The sequence below is a fragment of the Pholis gunnellus genome, assembly GCF_910591455.1.
Source record: "Pholis gunnellus genome assembly, chromosome: 18".
Classification (NCBI taxonomy): Eukaryota; Metazoa; Chordata; class Actinopteri; order Perciformes; family Pholidae; genus Pholis; species Pholis gunnellus.
In genome coordinates this window covers 10,886,883-10,913,315 of record NC_136545.1, presented here as the reverse complement: position 1 = coordinate 10,913,315, position 26,433 = coordinate 10,886,883, and the positions used below count along the sequence as shown (strand labels likewise).

Genomic DNA, 26,433 nt, shown 5'->3' with positions numbered 1-26,433 from the left:
ACAGTGAATGTATTTTTTTATTTTTGAATCTGCTATTGCAGAGGGATTAGTTTTAATTGTTTCCAATACAAATCCAAGTGAGTTTATTGGAACAAGGCTTAGAATTAGGCAGATGGCTGGCTGCACCAAGACAATTATTCTTTTTGGTTAATGGGACACTCCCCACACTGGCAGAATAATTGTACTTGTTTCAAGAAAATAAGACTTTCAGAGCTCAATAATAGACAAACATTACTTGGTCATATGGAGATTTTTTGCAGTGCAATAACCGCATCAAGAAAATTCAGCTGCAATGTGCTGCAGAAGAGAAAAATACACTGCACAAATGACGAGGGGTGGAGGCTGTTGAATATCAGGAAAAGCATGCATGTGCACGTACATAGACGTGCAGACCTATTGTTTTTGGTTATTGAGTCATCGTTAATAGCCTTCTTAAATTCTTTCCACAATACCATTCTAAACAACAATGTCCCTCTGCAAATCCACAACCCCCTCTAGGATCTCATCCATCCTGAAGAGACTCATTCATCCTCAATAACGTCACCGCTAGCTCATAAATAAAAGTGACCGTTAGGAAAGCAGATGAACGCAGCCAACGGATTGGACAGGAAGCCAGTTAATCTGCAATCCAATCCGGCCCGAGTCTAGTGAAACCCGGCTCAGCTTGGCTGACCGAGGCCTGGGAGGAAGGAAGTGAAGGACTCAGGAAGCAGTGTTCAGAGCTTTCACCAGTCATATCCATCACAGTGCACGGTGATGGAAGCATGTGTGTGTGTGTGTGTGTGTCCCTGTTTCACCAGTCATATCCATCACAGGGCTCTGTCTCCAGGCCCAGGCAAGAGAGCTGGAGAGTCATTAGAGGGGCTGGGCTGCAGGCTGCAGCGCTGCACTTTAACTAAACATCTTTTCCATAAAATAAATGCTTCCAGGTTAGCGGTGGGTCCCGGAGAACCCAGGTCGCCTCGCTTTCCCTGCCACTCATCTGATCCCAATTACCAGACAGACTTGTTCAGAGCTGGCGGAAACTATATAGATGCAGACCGGAGTCGTGCGTTATAGACTCCAATGACAACAACAAGTGTGGCATCCTTTTGGCGATCAACACATCGCCACCCCGTCATGCCCCATCCTCCTCGCCACCGTACTCTGTGGTGAAGAAATAATCATCTGGAATTAGATTAAACTTACATTTTTGCTTTTTTAGCGCTTTAGTGGCTTAGTGTGTGTGGGTTTAGTGCCATTTTAGTGGGGTATAAAGCTGTTGTGGGGATCAAACCTGTGACTTATCCGCAAAGGGGATCTAACCACAAAGCTACCTTGAAATCTATCTCAGCCAATTTTGAGCATAGAAATAGGAAATTTACAAATTGTTCTGCTTTTGCACTTAAATAATACATGTATATGCACTTACTTTTGACTGTATCTGTACAGTACAGATGTACCGTGTAGGACATGTAATAAGGCAAGTTTATTCATTTGCATGGCACCTTTCAACAACAAGGCATTTAGAAGTTCTTTACATGTATTTATAGCATGCAAGATTTCACCCTCCATCGAGCACATTCATTACATTCACTCCGTTGTGTTCCATGTATGAGAGTGACCTGATCTTGGAAGAGAGGAAGAGTCGATCACGGTGATATATATGCATTTGTGCGCGCATGTGTTTTTTTGTGTGGACACAGCGTGCATTTACATCCATACATTATTGAATAATTGTTTCCCGATGCTCTCTTCTTCCCGAGAATATTAATTACCAAATGATGAAACCGCCGCTTTGGTCTGGGAGGTTGACGTTGAAGGAGGAAATGGGGGCCTTGCATGTCAGAGACCGTCCTTTTTGATGGGGTTAACTCTCATTTTGAGTGTGTGTGAGTGTGTGTGTGTGTGTGTGTGTGCGTGTGTGTGTGTGTGTGTGTGTGGTGCTGCTGCTGGGAGGTAGGAGTGGGTGATGGGGTATTGAAATAGCTATGTCGGGGTGTTGAGTTTCAGGGGGAAGCATTTTTCTCAATGATGAAAATATCTTGGACAGCTGGACGAAGCAGGTTTTTTTTGGGGCACAGAATAGCTAATTGATACATTTTTTTCTCGGCCTGAAAGAGAATGATCTTTAAGTGGGAGACAAAAGAGAATGAAAAGAAAAGCGTTGAAAGCTTCACTCACATGTTCATGTGCTGCTGCTACGGTATGTGTTGGTCACGCAGGACACTCCTGTAAAAGAGATATATTCAGACAAGCACACACATAACAACTTAACCTGACTGAGAGCTCACAGTGTTGGAAACACGATAGGATAAGAATGAATAAAATAGACATTAAAAGCTATTATAATAAGATGTTAAATCATAGACAGTGAAATAGAAGAAAAGATACCAAAGAGAGACACAGTTGCCTCTAAACAACCTTCTCTTCCCTTTTATCAAATACCAGCTTTTTGTTTGTTTTGTGTCTAAATTATTTTCCCTGTGACCCTTAAATTAAATTTAAAAAAGACGTAATTTTATGGATTCATAATCCGCTGAGATCAGACACCTTGTTCAGCTCTCACTCTGGCGCTGCATGGAAAGGAGGATGGCACCATCTAGTGAAACTATGATGCAGGCAGGGAGGGAAACTACGCCATTCTTTGTTGTTGTAATGGAAGAAATATAGTGCTTAACGATATAAAGTAAGAATAACAACAAAATATATGCTAACTACTCATTAATGATTTCATCACAGGACATTTAAACCTGTTAAATGCAAAAATGCTGTTTTAAAAATGTAAAGTTTGTTTGCCTTTTGAAAGTGAGACTAATAAAACAAGCTTACAGCAATACTTCACCCAAAATTAATCTTTTTAATAGCGAACACTCAGCTGTCATTAATTCAGTTTGTTAGTGAAGATAAACTAAAACGGTAACTTCTGGAGATGCCTGCCAAACCACTCTTGCATCATAAACCACTTCTCTTCCGTCTATCAGGATATTCCAAACTGTCTTCATTTCCAAAATATCTCAACACATTTGGTATTTCCCTTGATTCAGATTTCTTACTGTAATCCTCAAATCTGCAGAATGTACAGTACCAAGAGATTTTGCCTGAATTAACTAAGCCCTATAGCATTTGTGCTAATGTTAAATTAGCTGTGAATATGGTGCAATATAATGACAAATGTCTTTGTGTTTTAGGATGACAATGTATTGATTTATGGCAAGAGATAACCTGTTATGAAACATAATAGGGCAATAACTGAGACCAGCAGTGAACTTCCACAGTCTAAGTCTGTAAAATTGGCTATTTTATCCGATTACGCTTTCATGAGACAGTTTCTGTTCCTCTGTATGTAAACAACTGACAAAGTCTTCCCAGAGTGTCTGTTCATCTAATTTCCACCAGTTCACGTGAATAAACACGAAGGTCAGACGATGTATTCATCACAGCTGTGATTGCAGAATAAAGGATATATTGGGAGGTATGCAGACAATGTCAGGGTAAACAACACAATGCACAAGCAGTTTCTGCAGTGCTCAAGTATTAGCAGGAGGAAGTTGCCCATAAATAACCAAAAAGCAACAGCTGACGGAGGCAAATCCTCCCCTTTTGAAAACAAAGCACTAAAACATGATCATGTGTATATTTGTGGGTCGTTTTCTTTTCAGGTGTAATAATTATTTATATGGAAGAATACATCACAATACCCCCACATATCAATACTTTACATTCATTTTCTAATGAATGTATGAACAGTTTTATGACCTGAGCCTTCTCTCAGAATTGGATTCATCACTACGAGCAAAACCTTTCATCATTTGACCCAGTGCTGTTCTTGAAATATAGATTAGCGCAGCTTTATATAACCCAGGTACTGTCGGGTTTTCTGATTTAACCTGATTTCGTAACCAAAAACCCATTTTGAGTTACTGGCCGCTGTTCTCTGTGTTCTTCCTTTTTCAATGGCTGTATAACCTCTGACATCCTGCACCGGACATCATATCCTATATTCTGCAACATACAGTATGTGGACCGTAATACCTGTCCATTCTGCCTCCTTAACCCCCTCAATTCATCAGGTAAATTAAACATCATACAGACATGTTTTGATGAGTGAGACAATGGAAAGAACAACACGCTGATCATTGCTGACTGCAGTCAAAAAACACACAGTCAGGCATTCGGTAAAGGTTCCTCACTAAACTGATATCTGAAAGTTGACGTTGCAGTTGTTGGAGAGAACCAGTGCAGTAGAATAAGCGTGGGTGAAAAATGAGTCAAACATAATACCACAGCAAAACATGTGGGTATCAAATCAGGATTTACTCATTACATTTGTGACATAAGGTAAGATGCTCCAATTACTGGAGAATGGACACAGAGAAAATGAAAGAAAAAGCTTTTGTAATCGAATATTACTGGAATCAGCAAGCTGTCTTGCCAGGAAGTCACTTCCCTTTTCACTAGTAGCGCATACAAAAAGTTCCTGCTTTGCTTGCAAGCTAGCAAATGACCCTAATGACCTTTCTTTTTCTCGTGGACTGACACAGAACAAAACAGAAACGACTGCAATCATTAGTGAAGTGTTTGAACCATCAGATCGGAAACAGAGAGTTTGATGGTGTTGCTGAAACCACTTTCAGAAGTTTCATGAAAAGCACAAACAAAACTAAGGTGGATTACCGATTGCGCCGTAGAGTTTCTCCATCCTTACTGTAGGGGTAAATGACGTACTCTCTTAAAAAACAAAACTTGAAAAGAATTGGTAAATGGAATATTTTTAATCAAAATGACTTGCAGGGCTGCCCTGTAAAGAATGCAATAGTAGTATTTACAGCACATCATGAAATCAACACATTTTGCAGCATATCTGGGTTTATACAAAATCTAACCACACATGTTTGTTTCACATGTAAAAAGTGCTTAATGTCTTTGTTAGTCACAACCATTTGTGACCATATATCATACTGTTTGGAGCTGCAGCACCCTCTCTGTCTCGACTGTGTCCTTGAGTGTGGGGCAGAGTCCCGGGCAGGCCGTGACCAACACCCTGCATCCTCCTTTGTCCCTTAGAAACTTCCTCAAGGACTCATCGAAAAATTGGTTCCCTTCTCTACACCCATCCAACAGCAGCAGAGCCTCACCGGACCTGGTTAACACCGTCCTCAGCTCATCCTCCGTGGATATCTTTTCCGTGAGAGAAAGTTGAATTGTTATTTCCTGAAACAGGTCGCCCTTCACTTTGCTGCCGTCGACATAGAAGAGAAGCGGAAGGGTGCTGAGATCGAGGAGGTTAGAGAGGGCATGTGTGGACCCCTCAGTCCAACAAGAGACCAGGATGTGGGCGACGGTTGTCTTCCCGCTTCCTGGGGGTCCCTCAAGGAAAAGTGTCTCTCCTGCTTCTGGGAGCAAAGCTTGAAGATTCACAGGCTGGCCGTCACTGAAAAAAACAAGCGGAATTGAGATTATAAGCTACACAGACCCAAACAAATAATAAAGCAGCTGAGTTAACTGGATTTGTCCACATGTAAAGTTTCAGTTCTTCAGGCCCGGTGACATTTACAACGATGACATTTTACAAAACCCATTCATTTCAAAATAATCGCTGTTATCTGTGGATTTGCTCAAATTTTCACATTAACCTTTAGTAAACTGTTCACCAATATCGAGCCATCTTGTCAGTCCATTATGGAGGAAGATATATCGTAAATATGTATCGTAAATATATCGTAAATATATTCTCTGTTGGAGTGTAAACTGCTCCAGGAAAGAGGAATGATATGATATGACGAGATATAACAGCACAAATATGTTGATACTGACGCCTCCATATGACCAACAGAGGTAAACGAGACTATCAGCGATAAGTATTTTTATTCTTAATGCTTGTCATCGGTGCCACCGGGTCAGATTCAATGCAAAATCATCTCAGACTACAGCGGGGCCTCCAGCAGCAACCAGCCCACTGCTTTTCTAAAGGGACTCGGGTTCGACTGGGCTAGTTAGCAAGCTAGCTAGCTCATAGATCAAAGAGAATAGGGGGCTAGTTCAAACTTAATGGTTTTGGACTTTTACCGGAAATGAGATCATAGAAGTCTTGCAACCTTATTAAGTGGAAATTTGTGTTTATGACTCACTTGTTGCGCAGCCTGTGAGGCAGCTCCTCCGCAACAAAAGCAGCCCAGTGACGTCTCACCTCTGGGCTGAAGGAGAAGTCCCAATAGTGGGCTTTCAGAAACACCCCCAGATTTTCCGCCGTAGAAACTGGAGACAAGCAGACAAACAGACCTGATCGTGATGACATCCACATCATTTCATGAAATGGAAGAAATAGTGTGGAAAAAATGCTTTAGGTGTTTTCTTTGCATGCTATTATACACGCTGATATCTTTACAGTAAATATGTTTACAGTAAATGTTTACATGAATGTAGTTCAGTAGGATAATACTGTCACAGACAACTGGAAGAAGTTGTCTTACAGAATTTGTCTTCTTAACTTGACCCTGAACTTTGCTGCTTGTTATGTGGTTATAAACTCAATATAATGATATTGTGACTTTAAAATAATAACTATAGTTGTTAGAGTCACTTACCTTCATTAAACACTGGTGTCTCTTCCTCATTGTCTTTACCTTTTTCTAGGCCTGATGGAAAGAAACAAGCTTTTGTCAGAACAATAACACAGAGGAGACATTGATAGAAGTAATCAGTCAGTATTAATAATTAGTCAGTAATTCAACCGTGGCTACAATGACTACGAGGCTACAACAATTGTGGTATTGTGAATTCACTCACATACATCCCAATGCAAAATGAAAAGTTTACTTTGTAATGTACAACTTCACAGAAAAGGGAATTTTTGCTCCTCTGTATTTAAGAGACTAAGTGTCTAATCCATGTAACAAACACACACTATCAATACTTATTGTAATTTATTCAATAGCTACATTAAAGTCAAGCCACCTTCACTGAGCATTTTGTGTGTAAAACTATAGGTCTTATTTTATTGCTGTGCATGTTCATTTAACTTGTAAGACGTCATGCGGTGAATTGAGTTTTAGTTCTTCTTGTGAAAACACAGTTCATGTTTGCTTGCTGGCTTGTTGAGATTTCCACACTGGTCACAAGCAGCACAGCATTTATGGGGCATTAGAAGGCTTTTAAACGTTAAAAGCCCTGCTAAAAACGTATCGCTGGCGATAAGTTTTACATTACTTTGCAGTTCATTTTGTGTCCCCTCTCATCCATAAAAGAAGGTCGAGCTGTATTATTTAAGGTATCATTGCAGCCTGATTACAAGCCTCTAACACATTCTTTAATGTGTGTTACATTATTTACATGAAGGGTTGTGTGTGTGTGTGTGTGTGTGTGTGTGTGTGTGTGTGTGTGTGTGTGTGTGTGTGTGTGTGTGTGTGTGTGTGTGTGTGTGTGTGTGTGTGTGTGTGAAGTGAATTGTTCAGCACTGTTTAGACTCACAGACAACAGCAGAAACAGACCTGCCTCGACCATCGACCAAAGGCTGTCTGGTATTAGCTCTGGAGCCTGTAGAAAAAAAGAAGAACAAAACAGTTAGTGTGTTGGTACTTGCATGTGTGTACTGTATTTTATTTAAGTATGAAGAGATGGACGGGTGGAAGTTTGTTTGGCACTGTATACAAATAGTTTAATTCATGCAGCTTAGTAAAATTATATGAACATAAGTCAAGACAGTCTTTATTTCAAAGGCATCAACTTAGCTTTCTATATGTTTGAGCGGTGATACATATTGGTTTGTATGGTATTATAATGTTTTGGATTTGAATTTGTTTTATCCGTACCTTTTTATTCATGCTATTGCATTTTTCTCAATTTTATACAGTATTTTATCTTGTAAACCTTGAATTTATCATGTATTTGATATGCTCTTGTACTTACATTAATTGTTTTACCTCCACACTTGTAACTAAGACTTAATGGTGTCCATGACCTATTTTGAAATTGTGACCTGATAGCGTCTTAATAATACCATCTGTATGGTTCCGGACCTGTAGCTAAAGTAACACTTCTTATCATGTTCACACATTCACATATGGAGAAATGTCTAATAAGTTGACTATTGAAATGATGCAGGTGTTTGTTTTGGGGGAGTGTAAAAACAACAAAAAAAACTACCCACGCATTAATAAATAGAATCAAATTCCCCTGTCACACAAATAATCACCTGGGTGTTTCCAAACGTGGTTGTGACACGTGGTACAAAAAGCTTGTAGTCATGCTGACATGAAAACATGCACGGCGAGTCACATGCTGGTAACAATTGCCCCGCAGTCAAATGGCAAACATTAAGGTGATAAATCTAACATCTAAAATGTATATTCAAATGCTTCCTCTTTTCAGTGGCAACAATAACTTGACTCAACATGTACCGCCGTCTGCATGGGAGCCTGCGTTGTCTTTTCAGTTGAAATGAAACAGATGTTCCTCTGCCCATTTTACAAAAACTAAAAGTAAACACAGCTAGGCTGCAAAGGCTTTGACACAGGAAGGACACACTGTGGACGCTGACGAATGGATTCTTCACTACTGTAAGTCGTTTGAGGTTCAGGTTGGACAATAAAGTTCTGTTTAAAAGTTATTTTTCGAATTGGGGTGTAAAGCAAAGAACAATCTTGTATTGTTGCCATTTGTCACTTTGTCACTTCAATATTTCACCATAGCTGAATTGTGATGCATTGTCATGCCTGGTGTGCATTGTCTCATATGCCAGCGTCAAACACAAATTTCCATTTGATCTTTATTGGACCTCAGAGTATTATAATTTGGATATTTCGTCTCCAATCTACACCTGTCTTCTATGTATTGTGTGTGAGCCACCCTGAATCTGTCGTGCTGTACACATAAAGAATTGAGTGACTGGTTACCTTTTTGTCGTCTGTACATGAGCACTGCAATGATGATTACAAGCATAATCACTCCTATGCTCAACACAACGATGAGAGCATCATTTTTTACTTGAGGAACAGGAATTTCATCTGTGAAAAGAGAGAAGAAGGATTGGTGTTTTTTTTTTATTTGCAGCAACACGTTGAGCAACGACAGGGCCAGGTCATGTGTTGGCATTTAGTGAGTTATACCCGTGCTTTTAATATGTTTGACCAATATGGAAATAACCAAGTATATCATGTACCAAGTCATTGCAAACTTCCTCTTACTGGTTAGGGACTAAAAGAAATGCAGCACTTTAACTGACTCATGCTTGTGTACTTGTTTTTTGATGAGCTCTGCTACTTTTTTTCTTTTTGCTGTTTAATTTACAGGCTGTTTTCCTTTATTTAGCCTTAAAATAACCTGATACTTTCACATTTTTAGCTTGTCAAGTTCAAAAGTACTTTATCTAAAAGAGCAAATCATCCTTTGCAAGCATACTGTGTAAGCAGAAACATGAGCAGCCTACACAAACGCACACTCAGAGAAGCCACACATTTCCACACATGACAACATCTCGTGGAATAGAACTCCTACACACTGCGACAGTGTGTAGGAGCTCAAAGCTCAAACCCAAACACCTCCTACAGCTTCACTGAAAACCAGTGTTGTTACTCTGGAAACCCGTGAGCGAGAGCTGAAAGGCTCATATAGCTCCTCTTTGTTATAGCATAGTAATCACATTTGTGGGTTGGCAGCAGATATATTCCTATCAAAAAAAAAGATGTGAACATAACAGGAAACAGCAGCAGAGTGATAAGTGTGCAAATTCTTATATATTTCCTGTTAACGCGGCTGCCATGAGGGGAAACCAAAGTCAAAATAGTGGGAGGAACACAGTCAGTGGTGGAAGAGGTACTCAGCTCTAAGTAAAAGTAGCAGTACCACAGCGTAACAATACTGTGTTACAAGTAAAGGTACTGCATTCAAAATGTTACTTTAGTAAAAGTACAAGCAAGTGTGCCAAAAGTAAAAAAATACGAGAACAATTATGCAGAATGGCCCATTTCAGAAGAATGTGTATGATGTTATTGGATGATATGGTGCATTCTGTGTAAACAACACTTTAATGTTGCTGCTGCCAAAGGTGGGGCTGATTTCAACTGATTACCGAGTAGTATCCAGTATATCTATAATAATCTATAATAATTCTTTGGTTGATTATATTTTGTATTAATTGTCTGAATCTGCAAAGTAACTAAAAAAGTTATCAAATAGATGTGGTAGAATAAAAAGTACAATATTTCCCTCTGTCATGTAGTCGAGTAAAAGTATAAAGTAGCTTTAAAAAATATTTGAGTAAAGTACATTCGTACTTAAGTACAGTACCTGGAGATGTCGCAATGAATGAAATGGTCAACACATAAAGAAAACCTGTGTGCTTGAATATTCTCTCTGGGGAAATATTTTAAGTCCTGTCGTGGAAAAAAAAGCCTTAAAAAATGTACCTGGAATGTGAAATGTTGCAGAGTTGCCATCTTCTGTAAAGAAACACGTGTAGTTGTTTTTGTCTGATGATCTCACGCGTATCTGACTGGTGACTGTGAAGAGCTGGTCTGCAGTTGATACAACAGTGGTATCGGGATTGAGCCTTTGCAGGTGGCCGTCCTGCCACGTAACAGAAGACTCGGGGTACCCCCGAGACTGGCAGGTTAGCAGCATCTCATCCTCCTCTTCAGCCTTCTGAATGTGTTTAGTCACTACGTTATAAGGTGCTAGAGGAGAAATATGTAATTACTACAAAGTAACACAATGATAAAATCTTATGATTATGTTACAAGTGATCTTGCATGATAAGGGGAAGATCTTGAGGAAAGTTCAAATCAGCCAAAAGCATTCTTTACCAAATTGAGTAATAATGGTCTTAGTTTCATTTTGTATGGTGTGACTGCCCAGAAATGACCACATGCTGTGGCCAATGAGTAAGAGCATTACCAGAACAAAGTCTTTGTCTGAAAACCTAAAACTGTTGCGCTTTCACAGACTCGGTACTCACCTACAACGGACAAAGTTATATATTTATAATCAGCTCCTTCTGCTGTCTGCACATAACACTGGTAGGTCCCAGAGTCATTGATCCTGAGCCTCGAGATCTGTTAGGTGACAGAAGAAGAACGTAGAGTCCTTAGATGTCCTTGTGGCCATATTACATGTTATGCCCTCATAAACTAGATGTTTAACTACACCAAAATCTGTTAAATTAAGGAGATAACCCATCGCCTGCCCTACAAATTCTATGTAAATCTGAACACATCACTGCAAGTACTGACCTGTAACTTGGCCCAGCCTTCCTGCAGCTCCTCAGTGAGAAGCCTCACTCTACCCCGATAGTCCTGGGACGCCAAGTGCTCCTCCGAGTTATCCATACGGTACACTTCGCGGAACTTTTGGGGCTCCGGGCTGGTCCAGTGCCAGGTCACCTTCAGGTCAGCACGAGGATTTGAGAATTTAGGCTGAAACCTGCAGCCCATCACAACATCTCCTCCAAACGTTGACTCGTACGTGGTTCGCTCTGCCACAACAGTGAACAGCACTGCAGGAAAATAAAACAAATGAATGTCAGGATTAATGTCAATTTATACCAATAATCAACATTAAATAAAACTCACTAGATGCAATTTGTGTCCTTATTTATTCACTAATGTCTCCACTGCTGGACACTTTATACTACATACCTGAAAGAGGTTTTTACTACGCACCTGAGAGAGATGGCTGAAACATGACTTGCAAAACTACAATTAGGGCCCAGTCCATTGAGACCTATAAGGAAGAAACAAAAGAGATGTACAGATGTTAAAATCTTTTGGTCATGTTACTCAGAAACATGAGTCATTTTACTGGAGAAGGCCAGATGTGAATTCCAAAGCCACAATTAGTTTCAACTAGTTTACTTCTTTACTTTAGAGTTTGACAAACAACATAACAGACACAGCAACACATACATCACATGTTGGTGAGAAATACATGTAATCCTAATATCAGCATGACTCAGCTGATAGCATTACTTCCTCACTGGTTTATTCTTGATAAAGAATAGAATCAAGGATGCTGTTAGCTGACTCTGGAGCTGTGTCAACACTCACTCACTCACTCACACACACACACACACACACACACACACACAATCACACACACACACACAAACACACATAGCTGTTTTTCTCTTTGTAAAGAAAATGTATCTGGCAATGTTAACAAATCCTGTTTCAGTGTCAAGTCTGTTTCAGTCTGTTTCAGTGTCAAGTCAAGTCAAATGACAACTGTAGCTCTGAAGAACAGTTATGCCTGAATTTGGGTGAGCTGTCAATGATGATTAAACTATGCCAGCTGTTTGGTTCACTTTGCATAATTTACGTTATGTGGTGAACATATTTACTATAATTAATATAAATGTATTGGCCTCCAGGCTACAGAGCTAGATTCAAACACAACACAAATGTATATTTATGAAAACAAACAGATAGATGCTAATTATAAAAATAATTACTGGATTGATAATTAAGTCATTATAGAAAATGAAAATAATAGTAATAATGATAACAACAATAATATTGATCATAATGCTAATAACAAGAAAAATGAACATAATAATAATTATGATTAGTAGTATTAGTAGTAGTAATAGTAGTAGTAGTGGTATCATTACTATAATTATAATTTAGGTTGAAAAGTTATTTATCAGTCAATAATATATTCTTACCTGCAGCTCTTTTTTCATCCTGTGCTTCCTTCTTCCTTTGACTCTGACTGGTCTGCCGTGGTTAGTGCTGTGAGTTTTAAGAGTCCTCCACCACTTGGGGAATGCCGACCCAAACACACGCCCACAAAATAAGAGCTTGGTATCACCTGGTCCCCATATTGTAAATAACGCGGTATGAAACCACACTGTAAACACCATTGCATTTCGCAAAACCACAAGTAGCCTAGTGTAACATTAACCAATGTTAGAACTAGATCAAGGAAAGTGTGTTAACATACACGGAAATAGACCACTGCAGTTACTGTAACGGAAAGGAGCAGCAGACATCTTATCTGGCTTATCATACAAAAAAGGTCATAAAACAGCTCTGACGCTTACGGTAAACTCTCAGCTGTTATTGGCAGAGGTGTGTGTTTTTGTTGCGCCTCAACGTAATATATATATATATATATATATAGCAACTTTATCGACGTTTATAAATCAAATTAAGCAGAAATGGCCAGTCAGACAGGATGTATCTGGAAGCGGTAGCGGTTCTGTGTTTTTCCCTCTCTTTCTGTCTCTGTGTGATTTTTTTAATATGTCTCTATGACATCAGTTTCCTCTCACGGTTCCCTATGACGTCTCGTGTACAGTACAGTACCGAAGCAATACTAGAGTTAATTCCACCTTCACACTGCTGAAAAGTTGCCAGTTTCGTGTGAGTTGTTGCTGTCAGTGGTGTGAGGCTGAGCATTTATTGCAACTGCCAAAACTTTGGTAAAACATGTGGTAGTATTTAGATACTATACTTTAGTAAGCTGTTGCCTGTCCACGTAATGTCAACATGCTATGTTACAACTATAAGTTCAGCATTTAAAAACGGACTTAAAATTACAATGCAATATCTTAAAAATGTACTTAAAGTATCACAAAGAAAAAGTACTTATTATGCAGTAGAAAGCCACCTACATTATTACATATATTCCTGGATTACCATTATGTTGTATTTGGTTGAGGTGGAGAAAGTTGCAATTGCTTTATAGACTGGGTTTAGTCAGTTTAATCTGTACAGATGCACCATGTTTTATAAACTCAACATATGTTCTGTATGGTATAAAGTACTAATTTGCCCCTGAAATGTAACGTAGAAGAAGTATAAAGTGGTACAATATGGAGATACACAAGTAAAATACAAGTTCCACAAAATTGGACACAGAACTTGAGTAAATATACTTAATTTCTTTCCACCACTGATGATATCACGCTACTAATTTTCAGCCCGTGTTGATTTGCAGATGCTTCCGACAACAAAGTGATTCGTGTTCAGACAAGTCAACATGTGTCATTTGGGAAAGCTGGAAATTTGAATGGATGTTTTTTTTGACATACATCATTAACATACCAGTTAGGTGAAATTCCCATGTGAGGCGGCATGCTTCTAAAACCGTCACCCACTATGTCTGGCAGAGGTTGCACTGTCCCATCTAGAGTACAACATGACTGTACATTTTGTGGGCTTTCCATCAGTTCACCAACTAGCTCCCACATGTACATGTTGGCACACGCTTTATATTTTGTACAAGGAAATACGATAGATATCTGATCCTCTCAATGTTTTTGTCACGAAGCGTATTTTTTTGCCACCGTTTCCTCCATTTTGGAGACCCCTGGGGCTTTACAACCTAGGTAACAAAGTGTTAGAAATGTAAAAAGACACGACTGACAGCGGGACTCATTTATTTTGAGGTCGATTATGAACCTAAAGAGGTGGAACACCAATTTGTCCAGGAAGATGAAAGTTGGCCAGGAGTTCCAACACTTGTCATGCGTTGATGAAAAAAGATAGCGTGGCTTGACCTGGCATGCAGAACAAAACAAGAAGCAGCATGGGATGTTAGCTCTCACACAAAGTTATTGTAGTATCCTCTCACCTTCTAAGGGCCCCTGTTGTTCAAAGTCCATCCTTTCATCCATTAACTTATCGTGTGCTAGGTGCTGGATTCTATTGGTCATTACATTTAAATAAAAGTCTTCTTTATCTTAGATAACACATTTTACACTTTTTTCTATCCATCTATTCTTATATATCTATCTATCTAAACTATAGAGCCTATTATACATACATACTAAACATTATTCCATTTAGAGTAACATAAGTTACTTTAAAGTAGGGGAAAATTTATTATTTTAATGATGACCGTGTGTTAAAAACGTATTTATTATTATTATTTATATATTTATTCTAAATATATTACAAGCCACTGAGTGTAAAATTATTAATTATTGACTTTGACCCACAAACACCAACAGAGGGAGCCATTTTCATTCAACTGCAGCTACCCTGGGACCATGGACTGTAAAGCCAACAGACAAATGCTATATTTCTTTAGCACTGTGTGTAGACTCGTCTTTCTAGACCCAAATGTTCCACTTACTGAGAGCAGAAGCTGCTAATAAATTGGTTGGAATGAATTCCTTTGAATCTCGAATGGGATTTGTCCCTGATGAAAAATCAACATAATATTCCTTTGCTTTATAGTGAGATTACAATGACTTATTTTGGTGGTACACAGTCATTATAATGCCCCTATCATATTAGTTTTGACATTTGGAAATCATCATTCTTGTTTGTTTGTTTTTAATTAAACAATTAAACATGTACAATTTCACAAATTGTCAGTAAGAAACGGCAAAATACAGACATGTAAACTAACATACAGACATGTAAACTAACATGCCAGGGGTGCAACCGCAGAGAATAAAAAATAGAAAAAACGTAAATAAATAATATAAACAGAAAAGGGGGACACTAAGGCACAAACTCTTGATTGTGTAATTACAAACATGTATCACAGGCAATGCATGCCACTACTGTTGTTATGGCCTTTTTGTTGGTACAGCATTTCAGGGTTTTTAAATACATTTCAAACTCTTTGTAAAAAAACACAAGAAAAGGGTCTTTGGCTTGTAAACTTACACTCATGAATATAGAATTTGGTAAAAATAATCAATAAATTCATGATATACGCTCTTTCTTGAAATGTCCTGTCACAGTTAAAGAATCAAAATATAACATGTTCATAGAATAATGAAAAATCTTACAAAACATCGCTAATCAATTTTGAGACATTTTCCTATAACTTTTTCTTTTTGAGTACCAAAATAAAGATGAGGCACAGTTTCAGCTTGAGCTGTGCAAAAGGTACAATGTATATCTAAATCTCTCTTACATTTCTTAAGAACATGCTTTGCAGGGTAAAACTTGTGTTATCATTCTTGTTTAGGATTGGTGGGAATATTGGTGTTTTATTTTGACAGTTTTACCGGAAGTACAGTATTTATTTATTTATATCGCTGATGGCATTTGGCTTACAGGAAGTTTGTTGTGCTGTGTTCACGCTCTGTTTTCATTGGGGCATGCCCTTGAAAACCTCGTCAGACCTGCTTTTGTGACGAGTGTCATTACTTTAAAGCCTGCCGCTTTCAAAATATACTTGGTATGTAAAGCTTTCATTTGCAGCTAACTAAGCTACCCTTCAAAGTTAAAACCGAGGGTGCAGCGTGGGCAGCTGTGTTGTGTATAATGTAGCACATATCGTTAGCCAATGGAACTCACAGAAAGTAACATTAAACGTCGTTTGCTAACGTTGCGTATCGCTAGCACCAAATGTCAGACGGTGTTAGCATGAAGTTACGAGTCTCGAGCAGGTAAAGTCACTGACAGCGCCAGTAAACGCTGAACGTTAATTGTGTCGTTCCCCGTAGGTGGACGGTGACGGCGCCATGGGGTTTCTACTGTCCAAGTCCATGGATGCAAACTTTAAAAAGCAGCAAGAATTCATGCTCCACAATGCGCGGCTGCAGGTGAGTGAAGGTGCACCTATTCACATGGTATTAAAAAAACAACAACATGGTTAAGAAGATGCACAGAAGATGCAGTTTGCCACACGTGGATTTACTTGATGCACCTGCAACCACGTGACAGGAACATGGAGACACATGTTCTGTTTGATCTACTGTAGCTTATTGTACCTCATTTGTATATCTCCCCCAGCTGCAGACCCACAAGGCCCCATAAAAGCCTCATCATGTGCACCGTGTGGAAAATTGATAAATTATGATTTTGAGGAAGAGGGGAATTTGCAACACACAACTAAAGCATGATATCAACTGACACAATAATGACCTTTTATATTGGGTCAAAACCTAGCTTTAAGATTACAATTCCATTGATGCTGGACATATATTGTGCATATTCCAAAAATATTATATGTTTGATATAGTTACTGAACAGCAAACATGAAACCCTAAATAATATCTATCTATCTGTCTTTCTCTCCTTGCATCACACAGTGTCAAAGCCAGGGATACACGCTTCAGTTAGAATCTCAGCATTTTCATTTAGAGCCCACATGTTTTATTGCGCTCATTGTTTAATTTCAAACAAAGGATTGTTTATTATTTTTTCCCTCTTCTTCTTCTTTTTGGGGCCAATCTGTTGTGATTTATTCGTGCCTGTGAGCTGCCGAGCAGCAGCAGGTGGGATGCGTGGCCGTCATAACACCAATGACATTATCCAACTCGCGCCCAAAAGGTTCGTTGCGTAGCGGATGACTGTTATTATTATTCAGTGATGACAAAGGTTTGGAAATTGAGTTTCAGAGAGCCCTCGTTTGGGTTGTGACGATGACTCGCTGGTAAATATTAAATACATGATGTTTAAGCATCGCGTCATTGACTTAACTTACTATAGATAGTTTCCTATTTATAATTCACACTCGGCTTTACTTTTGAATACAAATTAACAAGACATTTCAAATGTTTCTGTGATTTTTGATTAATTCATAGAAACTTTCTCTTCAGGGTCGCTAATGGTCAAATGTTATGTTACTGTCTGTAATAAGGAAATTGCATCTTTCCATCACCCAACTGAATGAATACGATTGACCCTGGCAATTTCAGAATATCTGTGAAGCAGGATGTGCATTAAGATGTCAAAGATGATTGCTTTCCAGTGTTTTCAAGTCTCATCATTCGAAGCTAATTGTTCCTTTCTACCAGTCAAAGTCTTTGGGCTTTGTGTTTGAATCACAGTGTCTATCCTAAACCTCACTTGAACGTTTAGTGGCCGTGTGTGTGTGTGTGTGTGTGTGTGTGTGTGTGTGTGTGTGTGTGTGTGTTTGTGTGACGCATATAATGAAGGATAAATGGCAGCTGTGTGATGGCGTCTGTGACGTTTTCGATCATTTCATATTTAATAGGTGTCTTGGCTGCTAATGATAGGGTTGTGCTTTTACATTCACAGTCACGGATCTTGAGTGGGTTTGAGTGTGAAATAGGTGGGAGGTATACGGCCGTTTTGTTTCACTGGTGTTTGACCGCCCGCAATCCTGACTTTATAGATCATACAAACACTAATTATGTGACAATACCAATTTTTGCACATTTTGTATGGAAGTCATCACTGCAAATACATCCTGGAGTTTTACATTTGGTTTGGAGGACAGCTGGAAGCCCACGATAGTCAACACTGAGGCTTCTGTCATCAAGTGCCTTGTAGGTAATTAATAATAATCATAATACCTGGAGCCAGAGTAAAGGTGCTGTATCAGAAGTGCTACGATCTGAATTCTTCTGTCCTCCTGACTGCTTTGTCTCACTTTTGGCCGATTGTGCATGCTCTGTGTAAACAGTGGTGGCTGATTGAATTAGGGTTCACTTTTGTTTATATGTTCACAGATGTATTGATGAAGTATTGTCTTATTACGCTCAAATATTTAACTGCACGTACAGTAACGAGCGTAGTTGCCGTCAACTTGAGTATCCTTCACTTCACCACAGTGGCCTCTAAAACATAGTTATGAATATTGTATTCCACTGCTGCATATTAATCTCCCCAAATGTTCCTGTGTGTGTGTGTGTGTGTGTGTGTGTGTGTGTGTGTGTGTGTGTGTGTGTGTGTGTGTGTGTGTGTGTGTGTGTGTGTGTGTGTGTGTGTGTGTGTGTGTGTGTGTGTGTGTGTGTGTGTGCGTGCGTGTGCGCGCGTTTCTTTCTTTCTCTATTTTCCTGTTACATCTACTTCTTCCAGTATTTAGACTGTGATGACCGTGTGTATCACATTGCAGGTATTGTCCTGCTCTGAGAATGCTTCAACTGTAGCCTTTTAGAAAATGTCAGTGAACTTCCCGCTTACGTTTCAGCTCTGCTCTCACCTCGTCACCTTTCAGAGTGAACTCATCGTGGCTCATTTCTTTCTTTCACTTTCTCCATCAGCGCTCTTTCCGGTCACTGTCTCCTCCACTGCGTTAAACATATATATAAAGGTACAACACTATGTGGCTTCATCTTTTTGTTGAGTAACTGTTTATCATACATGGGTTTAGACACGTCTGCATTTCAGACAGAAAGCAAAGTCCCTGAAGTTTTTTTTTTTTTTTTTTTGACAAGGACAGAATGTTTAGGGTCATTGTTATGGCCGGGTATAACACTTATTAAATATCAACCGAAATGTGTCTCAGCAAACAACTAAATCTGTCATGAACCGAAGGCTGACGGTCGGATTTGTAATCTTGTTTACTTTTTCTTTTGCCTAATAGTTCTGATTTAATTAAATCAAAATGACATTTGAGAAATCTGTCTTCTTATGATAAATGAATGGGTGTTTTATAGAGAAACATGTTTATACATCATTTTAGTATCGCTACCAAAGCAATTGGAAACTTTTAAATCTTACTCAATTTCCAGTCATGTGGAAAGAAAGCAGGAATTGTCTTTGAAAACCTCGATGATCTATAATTACTGTCAGATGTTGTGTGATCTGGATGTGAGCGGCCGGGACGTTCACATCTGTGAGGTTGGAAGTGGATTTACTGTGTGTGTGTGTGTGTGTGTGTGTGTGTGTGTGTGTGTGTGTGTGTGTGTGTGTGTGTGTGTGTGTGTGTGTGTGTGTGTGTGTGTGTGTGTGTGTGTGTGTGTGTGTGTGTGTGTGTGTGTGTGTGTGTGTGTGTGTGTGTGTGTGTGTGTGTGTGTTCGTGGTTTGTTCCTGTTGGTGAGTGTGGGGAAGTAGCAGATGCAGCAATGGAGGACGACGGGCTGCTGGTTGGTGTCGTGCAACAGAAAGGACGTTGAGTTTCCGGATGGTGGAGAGCTTGTTTATGATTGGAGTGTTCATCAAAGACGAGTTGCTGGGAATGCTGCCAATGACCGGCAGCATTCCCGCACATTTGAAACTCCGTTCAAATGTCGGCGTCCGTGCTGACGATGCTGTGGAGGCTGTAGTCTCGCTTCACATGCATTCGTCTGGGCTGTTAGAGAGAGTTAATTGTTAGTTGCAGCCCTAATAACAGCACTGTATTCACAAGCACATTTCTGACGAGGGAAGTCATTTTTGCAGTCATTGCACGTTAATGCATCATGTGACGAGCTACGAATCATGAGGTGTTTGCTTGTGTTTATTAAGCAGATTTGACTCTGGTTACATCTCCACTAAGACCGTTTCCATCTCATTTCAACTCCCTTTTCTTTTTTTTTTAATCTCCATTAGAATATTCCACACCTCCTTTTAAAATAAACTTACAAGCAGGAGACTAAAGCGAGAAAAGGATTATCAAGAAGTAGGTAGTTTCCAGATTAAAATCTGATATCCAGTAGCTCTTGTTTACTTCCTGTTTTGTGGCCCAGATGAGAGAAATGGTGACTTTACGAGAGGTGAAGTCTTTTCAAGCATGTCGCGAGGAACCCTTCATTACGCATCATTGTAGTTTCCCATTACACTGACAGGTTACTCCACCCAGAGTTTCTGAGTGAGACACGCTCACCCTGTTTGGAGCCTCCTTCTTCCTGGTGAAGTCAGCACTTGTAGTCAGCTCACTGACAGTAATCGGCCCCAAAGGTTTTTCCAAATTTCATGACGAGCAAAAATAGTCCGATGTACATCCCAACTTCTCAGGAGTACACAGCAGTGCACACCTGTGTTTTCCGCTTATGATGGCTGCTTCACTATATGAATAATTGATTGTAACTACAAGGGAAGACATTGAATTTTAGCCACCTTTTTATGAAATACAGTGTAAAAGCAATCTGCGCTCAGTAGACATTTGGTAAAACCAAAGTTGTCTCAGTTCTGCTCTACAACCAGTTCCATTAAAAACACACCACTATCATTATACCTCGATATATTGCATGTTTAGTGCTTTCTGAGTGTTTGGCTAAAATGCCTTCGCTGTTCACAAATGCTGATTAAACTCTCCACAATCAGTGTCACACCATGCCTCACAAACGTGTTCAATAAGATTTAAAAGTCGTGTGCACTTCATTAATGGAAGTGCCTCTTTCTAGTGTGTTTACCTGCCGCTGACTTCTCGGCCCGGTGATTGCAGCCGAACCCTCCTGAGCGGCAGCCGAGCGCCTGGCGGAGTTGTGACATTTAGGACATGCATGAACTGCAACATGGCGAGGCTGTAATTCTAAGTCTTAACTTGAAGCCTTGCCTTTTCTTTTACTACCGACTAGTATTAGTCAACCCACTTCACACGGTCACAGCTGGAAAAGGAATTCTGTCATGTATTCTCCAACAAAGGTGTTTGATTAGTGCTATTACAGTTTCTGTTATTAGATTCGGCCTTTGAATTAACACGGCAGTATAAAATGATGCTAACTGGGCTATCTGGGCAAAGGATTGTCATTCCAGAGAATATGTTCAACCATTCTTAACCTCTTTTTTTTTTTTTTATTGTAGATATATGAATTATATTTGTCATATAACTCTTTTCCATCAACGCCCGCACCTTATAGCCGAGCTTGAAAATGGCTCATCCTCCTCTGTTACCGACAAGTATGGTAATCAAAATGTTGCTTTTCCGACATGTTGTAATTTAAGTCATCCACTTGCGTCATCAACTCATAGAGGGTCTTCTTAACCTTTGCATCATCGGTGAGCTAATGTCACGTTCCTTAAGTGGAAATAAAGCTCATCTTTGAAACATTTCCTGTTTTTAAGGGATGAAGGCTTTTGAAACGATGTCCTTCAGTTAGCTCAATAGTAATTGTAATGCAGGAAACATGTAGGTGTGAGTGAACGTCAAACAGGAAACGACAAAAGAATAATCTGACTGAGGTTCATCAGCGCGGACACAGTGTTTCTGAGACGGTCTCGTGTTCCTTTGACTCCGTCTTTGTCCGTCTGACGGCCTGCCTGTCTCACTGCTTTCATATCCAGGGTTATTCTTTCAGCTAAACACATAACTTCAACTACAATGCTATCCGTTAAATGTGGCGCCGTGGCAGCTCACCAGGTAGAGCAGGATTAACGGAAGACTTCATCCTTTTGATGACCATTTGTATCAGTTACTCGCTGCGTTGCCTCAAAATCTTGAAGTAACTTATTTTGTGTCCTTTCTCCTGTCTGTCTGTGTGTGTGTGTGTCTGTGTGTAGATGGAGCGTCAGATCCTGATGCAGAACCAGATGAGGGAGAGACAGATGGCTATGCAGGTCGCCTGGTCCAGAGAATTTCTCAATTACTTTGGGGCTTTCTACGCAGTGACTACAGTCGGGCTCACCTTAGGGTGAGTTTACTACACGACGGCTCATTTTCCACAATTTATCCTCCTATATTCCCAGGATTTCGGTATTACAAACATTTTAAAATGTCAGTATAACGGCCTTCTGTATTACTGTGTGTATTGTAATGAAAATCTCGGATTAAATTTTCTGAATTTTTATATATTGTGTAGCCAAAATGTAAGCATGCGTTCTCTGAGTGCTTTTATTTCTCCTTTCATCACATAATTACAGTTGGAAACACTGAGTTGATCTTTTTCTCTTTGTCATTTTTCTTCAGTGCCCTTAAAAGAAAGAAACCATTCCTATTGGCTCCCGTCGTCCCTCTCAGCTTTATATTGGCCTACCAGATGGACAGCGCCTACGGGACGCTTATTTATCGCGTAAGAGGTAGGACTCCGCCGTTATTATTATCGTCACGACCACACGCAGGCAAAGCTTTATGCTGGCCAGAAAAACAGACGTTTATTAAACAACGTTTATTAAACAAAAAAGCCTTTAAGGTTATCTATGTCTATACCTCTTTTGTCCAAATCTTTTTGGGGGTATCAACAAAATGTACATACGTAAAACCAGCTATAATAAATAAATTAATATATATATATTAAACCTCATCTCCTATCCTTCATTTTTCTCTGCCATTAGTGCTCACTTGGAAGGCAGAAACCTAATAACTACTGTTAATTAGCGGACGCATAATAAATGAACTGGCTTATTTAAAAGGAGAACATAACACAACTGCTGCAGCGTGGAGGACAACAGTAGTTGTTTTCACAGAAACCCATTTGCCACAATATCCCACACTGTGTGTTTTTTCCCGTTGTACCTTCAGGGGAGGCTGAGAGCGTTATGGCGTCTGAACATGACCGTCTGGACCTTCCTCATGGGACTCCAACTTTCGAGAGCATAGAGAAAGCCCGCCGCGCTCGAAGCAGCCTCGCCTCCTTCTTGGAGAAATGACGTGTTGGTTATTTGAGACAAAATCCTAAAAGTCCAGTCGATGCATTCACCCTTCCTGCTTTTGCTTAAGAAAAACTGCCATCTGTCTTTTTGACATTATTGAGTCTATGGTTTGCACTAATTCTTTATCATGGACCTTGAGTCAAATGCGTCTCAATCTTAATGAATATGAAAGTGACTATTTTGAGGTGCGTCAGTGGCCAAACACATTTACTTCGGCCAAACAAAATGCTTAAGTTGTAATATAGTGTCAGTGCTGTAGTATAGCATTGAATAAATCTGTAACATGAATATTCACATCATTACATAAAACTATTTTAATCTCATTCACGCAAGATTATTGTATACTAACACAAAATGAGAGCCGTGTCCCAAATCCAGGCTATATACTACTTATATACAGTATGTACTACATACTAATCTACAAGTAATTACCAGTTAGTATACAAAGATATCAACTTCCTTCACCATGTTATGCTAATACGGAATGGTACAATATGTGTGATATTGGACAGAGCCTCCGTGTTGTTGTTCACTATAGTGTAGGTATGGAATACAGTCTGTCTGTTCCGCTCAATGTCATTGGTTGATGCCTTTATTTGCTGTATCGAAAGCAAAAAAAAAATAATTATTTTTGTAAAAAGAAATGTAAGACTTTTTTACCGAGTAATATCTGCATTCTGTGTGAAAGTACTCGTAGCAAAAACAACCGTTCAAAAAAACCAAACACTGGCATGTGAGTTAATTGGCAGAAGAATACACCCCTGGTGTGTAAATGCTTTTTAATATTAATGATTTCCAAGATTTGAGCTGTTATTTTTGTAACTTTTCCAGTTTGAACTCACCACATACTAAAAAGCAGCTTAGCCTCGGTATGTAGTATGGAATTGGGACACGGCGTTCATCTCAACAGATTGTGTTCGCTTGTTAATCATGTTGTTAATTAAAGCTGCATTAAGCAACGTTGACCACTAGAGGGCAGAAAGCCACAGTAACATAAACTCTCCGAAGGTCTGAGGTTACCCAGGGCGTATTTTTAGTAAACAAAAAACAACTTGACAATCTCTTTGTGTATAGGAATGCAATATTCACGTTTTTTTTTAGCTGTAGTTCAGCTCACAAACACAGAGGTACAGAGTGATCAAAATGTTAATTTAGAAGATATTCAACACTGCGGACATTTGTCATGACAGCGGAAGATTGTTCTTGCTCCAAACTGTGTCACTAAATCTTTTGGTCATTGTTTCTGAAAGAGTTAATTTGCCAAGGTCCAATATGAGTGCTTAGGAGCTTTAACGCAAAGCTGAAGCATTGCTGCACCTTTTTATTACCAGTTGTATTCAGCGGATGTAAAATATTACAAGGTGCTGATGTTTATGCATTGTTTATTTATCATAATGTTAACTCATGGAAGCTATATTTGGAAATCCAATAAAAATAAATATTGCCAATACTTTCTCTTCTACGACCATATTTTGTGACAAGCCACTAACTTGTTTTTTTTTGTTTTTTTTACATAGATATCATATAAAAGCCTGAAGTACTTAAAGTCTTCATTTATTCCCCAGTGACGTGCACAAGACGTCATACATGCCTTCACATCTTTTGTCTCAAAATCATAATTGAAACTAGTGTATGAGTAATGTGCACACTTCCACTTCACAATGAAATATTCCCCGAATATTATTACAATAAAGAAATAACTGCATGTACGTCATTGTCATCCATCTAAAAGACGTGTGAGGGAGGGAGGGAGGGAGGGAGGGAGGGTGAGGGGTTGGATGCATAGGTTGATGAGTGAACCAGTGACTAGGTTTACAGAGAGAACAAAAAGAGGAAACCAGAGCCTGCTCTGCAACACAACACTGACAAACAGGAGCATCTTTTACAACTTCAGAGCATTCGGCTGCAACAAAACTCTTCCAACAGAAAAAAACAACCACAAGGAAACTAACAGGATTGGAAACTCTGTCCAGATCTGAGGTGGAGCTCAGCTTGACCCTCCTGTGCAGCGCAAACCCCGGCCAACTCGTTCTGTTAGTTTCAAGTGAAAATGCTCTGGAGGTTGACTCTTGCCGTGGCTGTGGTGTGTGTCGGTGGCATCTGCGACTGTGTGAAGGCGGACCTGATGGACAGGTTGATCCTACCGAGGGACTACGGGGTGAAACTGTGCGGCAGAGAGTTCATCCGAGCGGTCATTTTCACCTGCGGCGGCTCCCGGTGGAGACGATCCACGGAGGGGGACAAAGGTGAGTCAACATTGCTGCTTTTTCACGAATTGCTTAATTTGTGTATTAAAGTGAGTTTCTAAAAAAAAATACCAGCACAAAGATTTGCATAGAGGCATGTTTCAAAACATAAAAGACTTATTGTAAAATCCACTTCTGACTATGTGTGGAAACATGTCTTTAAACTCGGTGAAATGTATTTCTCATTTCTTTATTTCTTGCGAGCGTGTTACTGTAGATGGTGAGTTATTACACATCAAAAGGTAATCAGGCAACAGCCCCCCCCCCCCCCATGCATTTCAGTTAGACAGCTGATTGACAGAGCCTCGTATTTCAGCACCATGGTCAGCTCATGTTCATTGGTAATTGCACAAACCATTTAGTGAGTAATAACTATTATTTCAGTGTCCTCTGAAAAGCACCTTTTTCTAAACATGTTCTGATCATTGAATATATTTTTACAACAACTAAAGGTGCATTTGAAAAATGATCGACTGTAATCTTTGCATTCAACTCATGTTATTATGTATCTATCCTTTTCTCCAGATCCCTTCAGGTGGAGTTCCCTCAGTGACGTTACAGTGGAGGACAACCAGCACACCTGGCAGTCTGTTCCGGAGCCCACAGCAGACGATCTTTCTCCTCTCAGAGTCGGCCACGCGTCCTCCCTGGCAGACCTCCTGGCTCTCTACGGGGCCAGAGGGGACCGGCAGCAGCAGCAGCAGCCATCGCTGACTGACTTGGCCCCTCGGTCGTCCACAGGTTTAGGCGAGCGAGACGGGAGCCGGGCAGCAGCTGACGGGCCCATACACGGCAAGGTGAAGAGGAACTTTTCTCTGGGTGTGGCGGGAAAGTGCTGTAACCACGGCTGCAGCAAGAATGATATCGGACGCTTGTGTTGAGGCAGGGAGGAGTGGGGGGGGGTAGAAGGAGGAGGGATGGAGGAGGGACAGTGTGCACAGTTGTGGAGAGACGTAAGAGAGTTCACATCTTCTCTTTAATAGGCTAGAAGTAGCCTAACATTTTAAGATTTCAAATGTTCTTTATTCCTTTTACTTGATATTTTG

At 39.8% G+C, this 26,433-nt stretch overlaps 3 protein-coding genes across 4 annotated transcripts; 2 read left to right on the top strand and 1 right to left on the bottom strand.

Moving 5' to 3' along the window:
- Positions 1-4,520: 4,520 nt before the first annotated feature.
- On the bottom strand, positions 4,521-12,674 carry LOC306710744 (butyrophilin subfamily 2 member A1-like). The gene is made up of 10 exons (XM_079179422.1): positions 12,638-12,674; positions 11,637-11,697; positions 11,208-11,470; positions 10,934-11,030; positions 10,386-10,652; positions 8,874-8,984; positions 7,450-7,515; positions 6,567-6,617; positions 6,111-6,237; positions 4,521-5,413 (listed from the first exon to the last, which is right to left on the bottom strand). The coding sequence occupies exons 1-10, from the start codon at positions 12,653-12,655 to the stop codon at positions 4,936-4,938; spliced, it is 1,539 nt and encodes a 512-aa protein (XP_079035548.1). The 5' UTR covers positions 12,656-12,674; the 3' UTR covers positions 4,521-4,935.
- Positions 12,675-15,985: 3,311 nt separating this feature from the next.
- Positions 15,986-24,585, top strand: plgrkt (plasminogen receptor, C-terminal lysine transmembrane protein). 2 transcript variants are annotated; one of them, XM_079179729.1, is made up of 5 exons: positions 15,986-16,116; positions 16,382-16,483; positions 22,053-22,183; positions 22,459-22,568; positions 23,011-24,585. In XM_079179729.1, exons 2-5 carry the CDS (start codon positions 16,403-16,405, stop codon positions 23,136-23,138), a joined length of 450 nt encoding a protein of 149 aa, XP_079035855.1. In that variant the 5' UTR covers positions 15,986-16,116; positions 16,382-16,402; the 3' UTR covers positions 23,139-24,585. The 2 variants fall into 2 exon arrangements, with proteins under 2 accessions (XP_079035855.1, XP_079035854.1); XM_079179728.1 differs by having other exon boundaries at positions 15,988-16,116; positions 16,385-16,483.
- A 606-nt stretch (positions 24,586-25,191) lies between these two features.
- rln1 (relaxin 1) lies at positions 25,192-26,268 on the top strand (the record flags this gene model as incomplete). The annotated part of the gene is made up of 2 exons (XM_079179245.1): positions 25,192-25,387; positions 25,913-26,268. 2 exons carry the CDS (start codon positions 25,192-25,194, stop codon positions 26,266-26,268), a joined length of 552 nt encoding a protein of 183 aa, XP_079035371.1.
- Between the last annotated feature and the right edge of the window lie 165 nt (positions 26,269-26,433).

What these genes read in the sequence shown, in the direction of transcription:
- LOC306710744 (XM_079179422.1), bottom strand. An exon ending in AAGGCTGGGCCAAGTTACAG is followed by an intron (nt 11,031 to 11,207) that starts GTCAGTACTTGC and finishes GTCACCTAACAG; the next exon opens with ATCTCGAGGCTCAGGATCAA. An exon ending in GACACCAGTGTTTAATGAAG is followed by an intron (nt 6,238 to 6,566) that starts GTAAGTGACTCT and finishes GCTTGTCTCCAG; the next exon opens with TTTCTACGGCGGAAAATCTG.
- plgrkt (XM_079179729.1), top strand. Translation starts at nt 16,403, where the DNA reads ATGGGGTTTCTACTGTCCAAGTCCATGGATGCAAACTTTAAAAAGCAG. An exon ending in TCCACAATGCGCGGCTGCAG is followed by an intron (nt 16,484 to 22,052) that starts GTGAGTGAAGGT and finishes GTCTGTGTGTAG; the next exon opens with ATGGAGCGTCAGATCCTGAT. An exon ending in ACAGTCGGGCTCACCTTAGG is followed by an intron (nt 22,184 to 22,458) that starts GTGAGTTTACTA and finishes ATTTTTCTTCAG; the next exon opens with TGCCCTTAAAAGAAAGAAAC.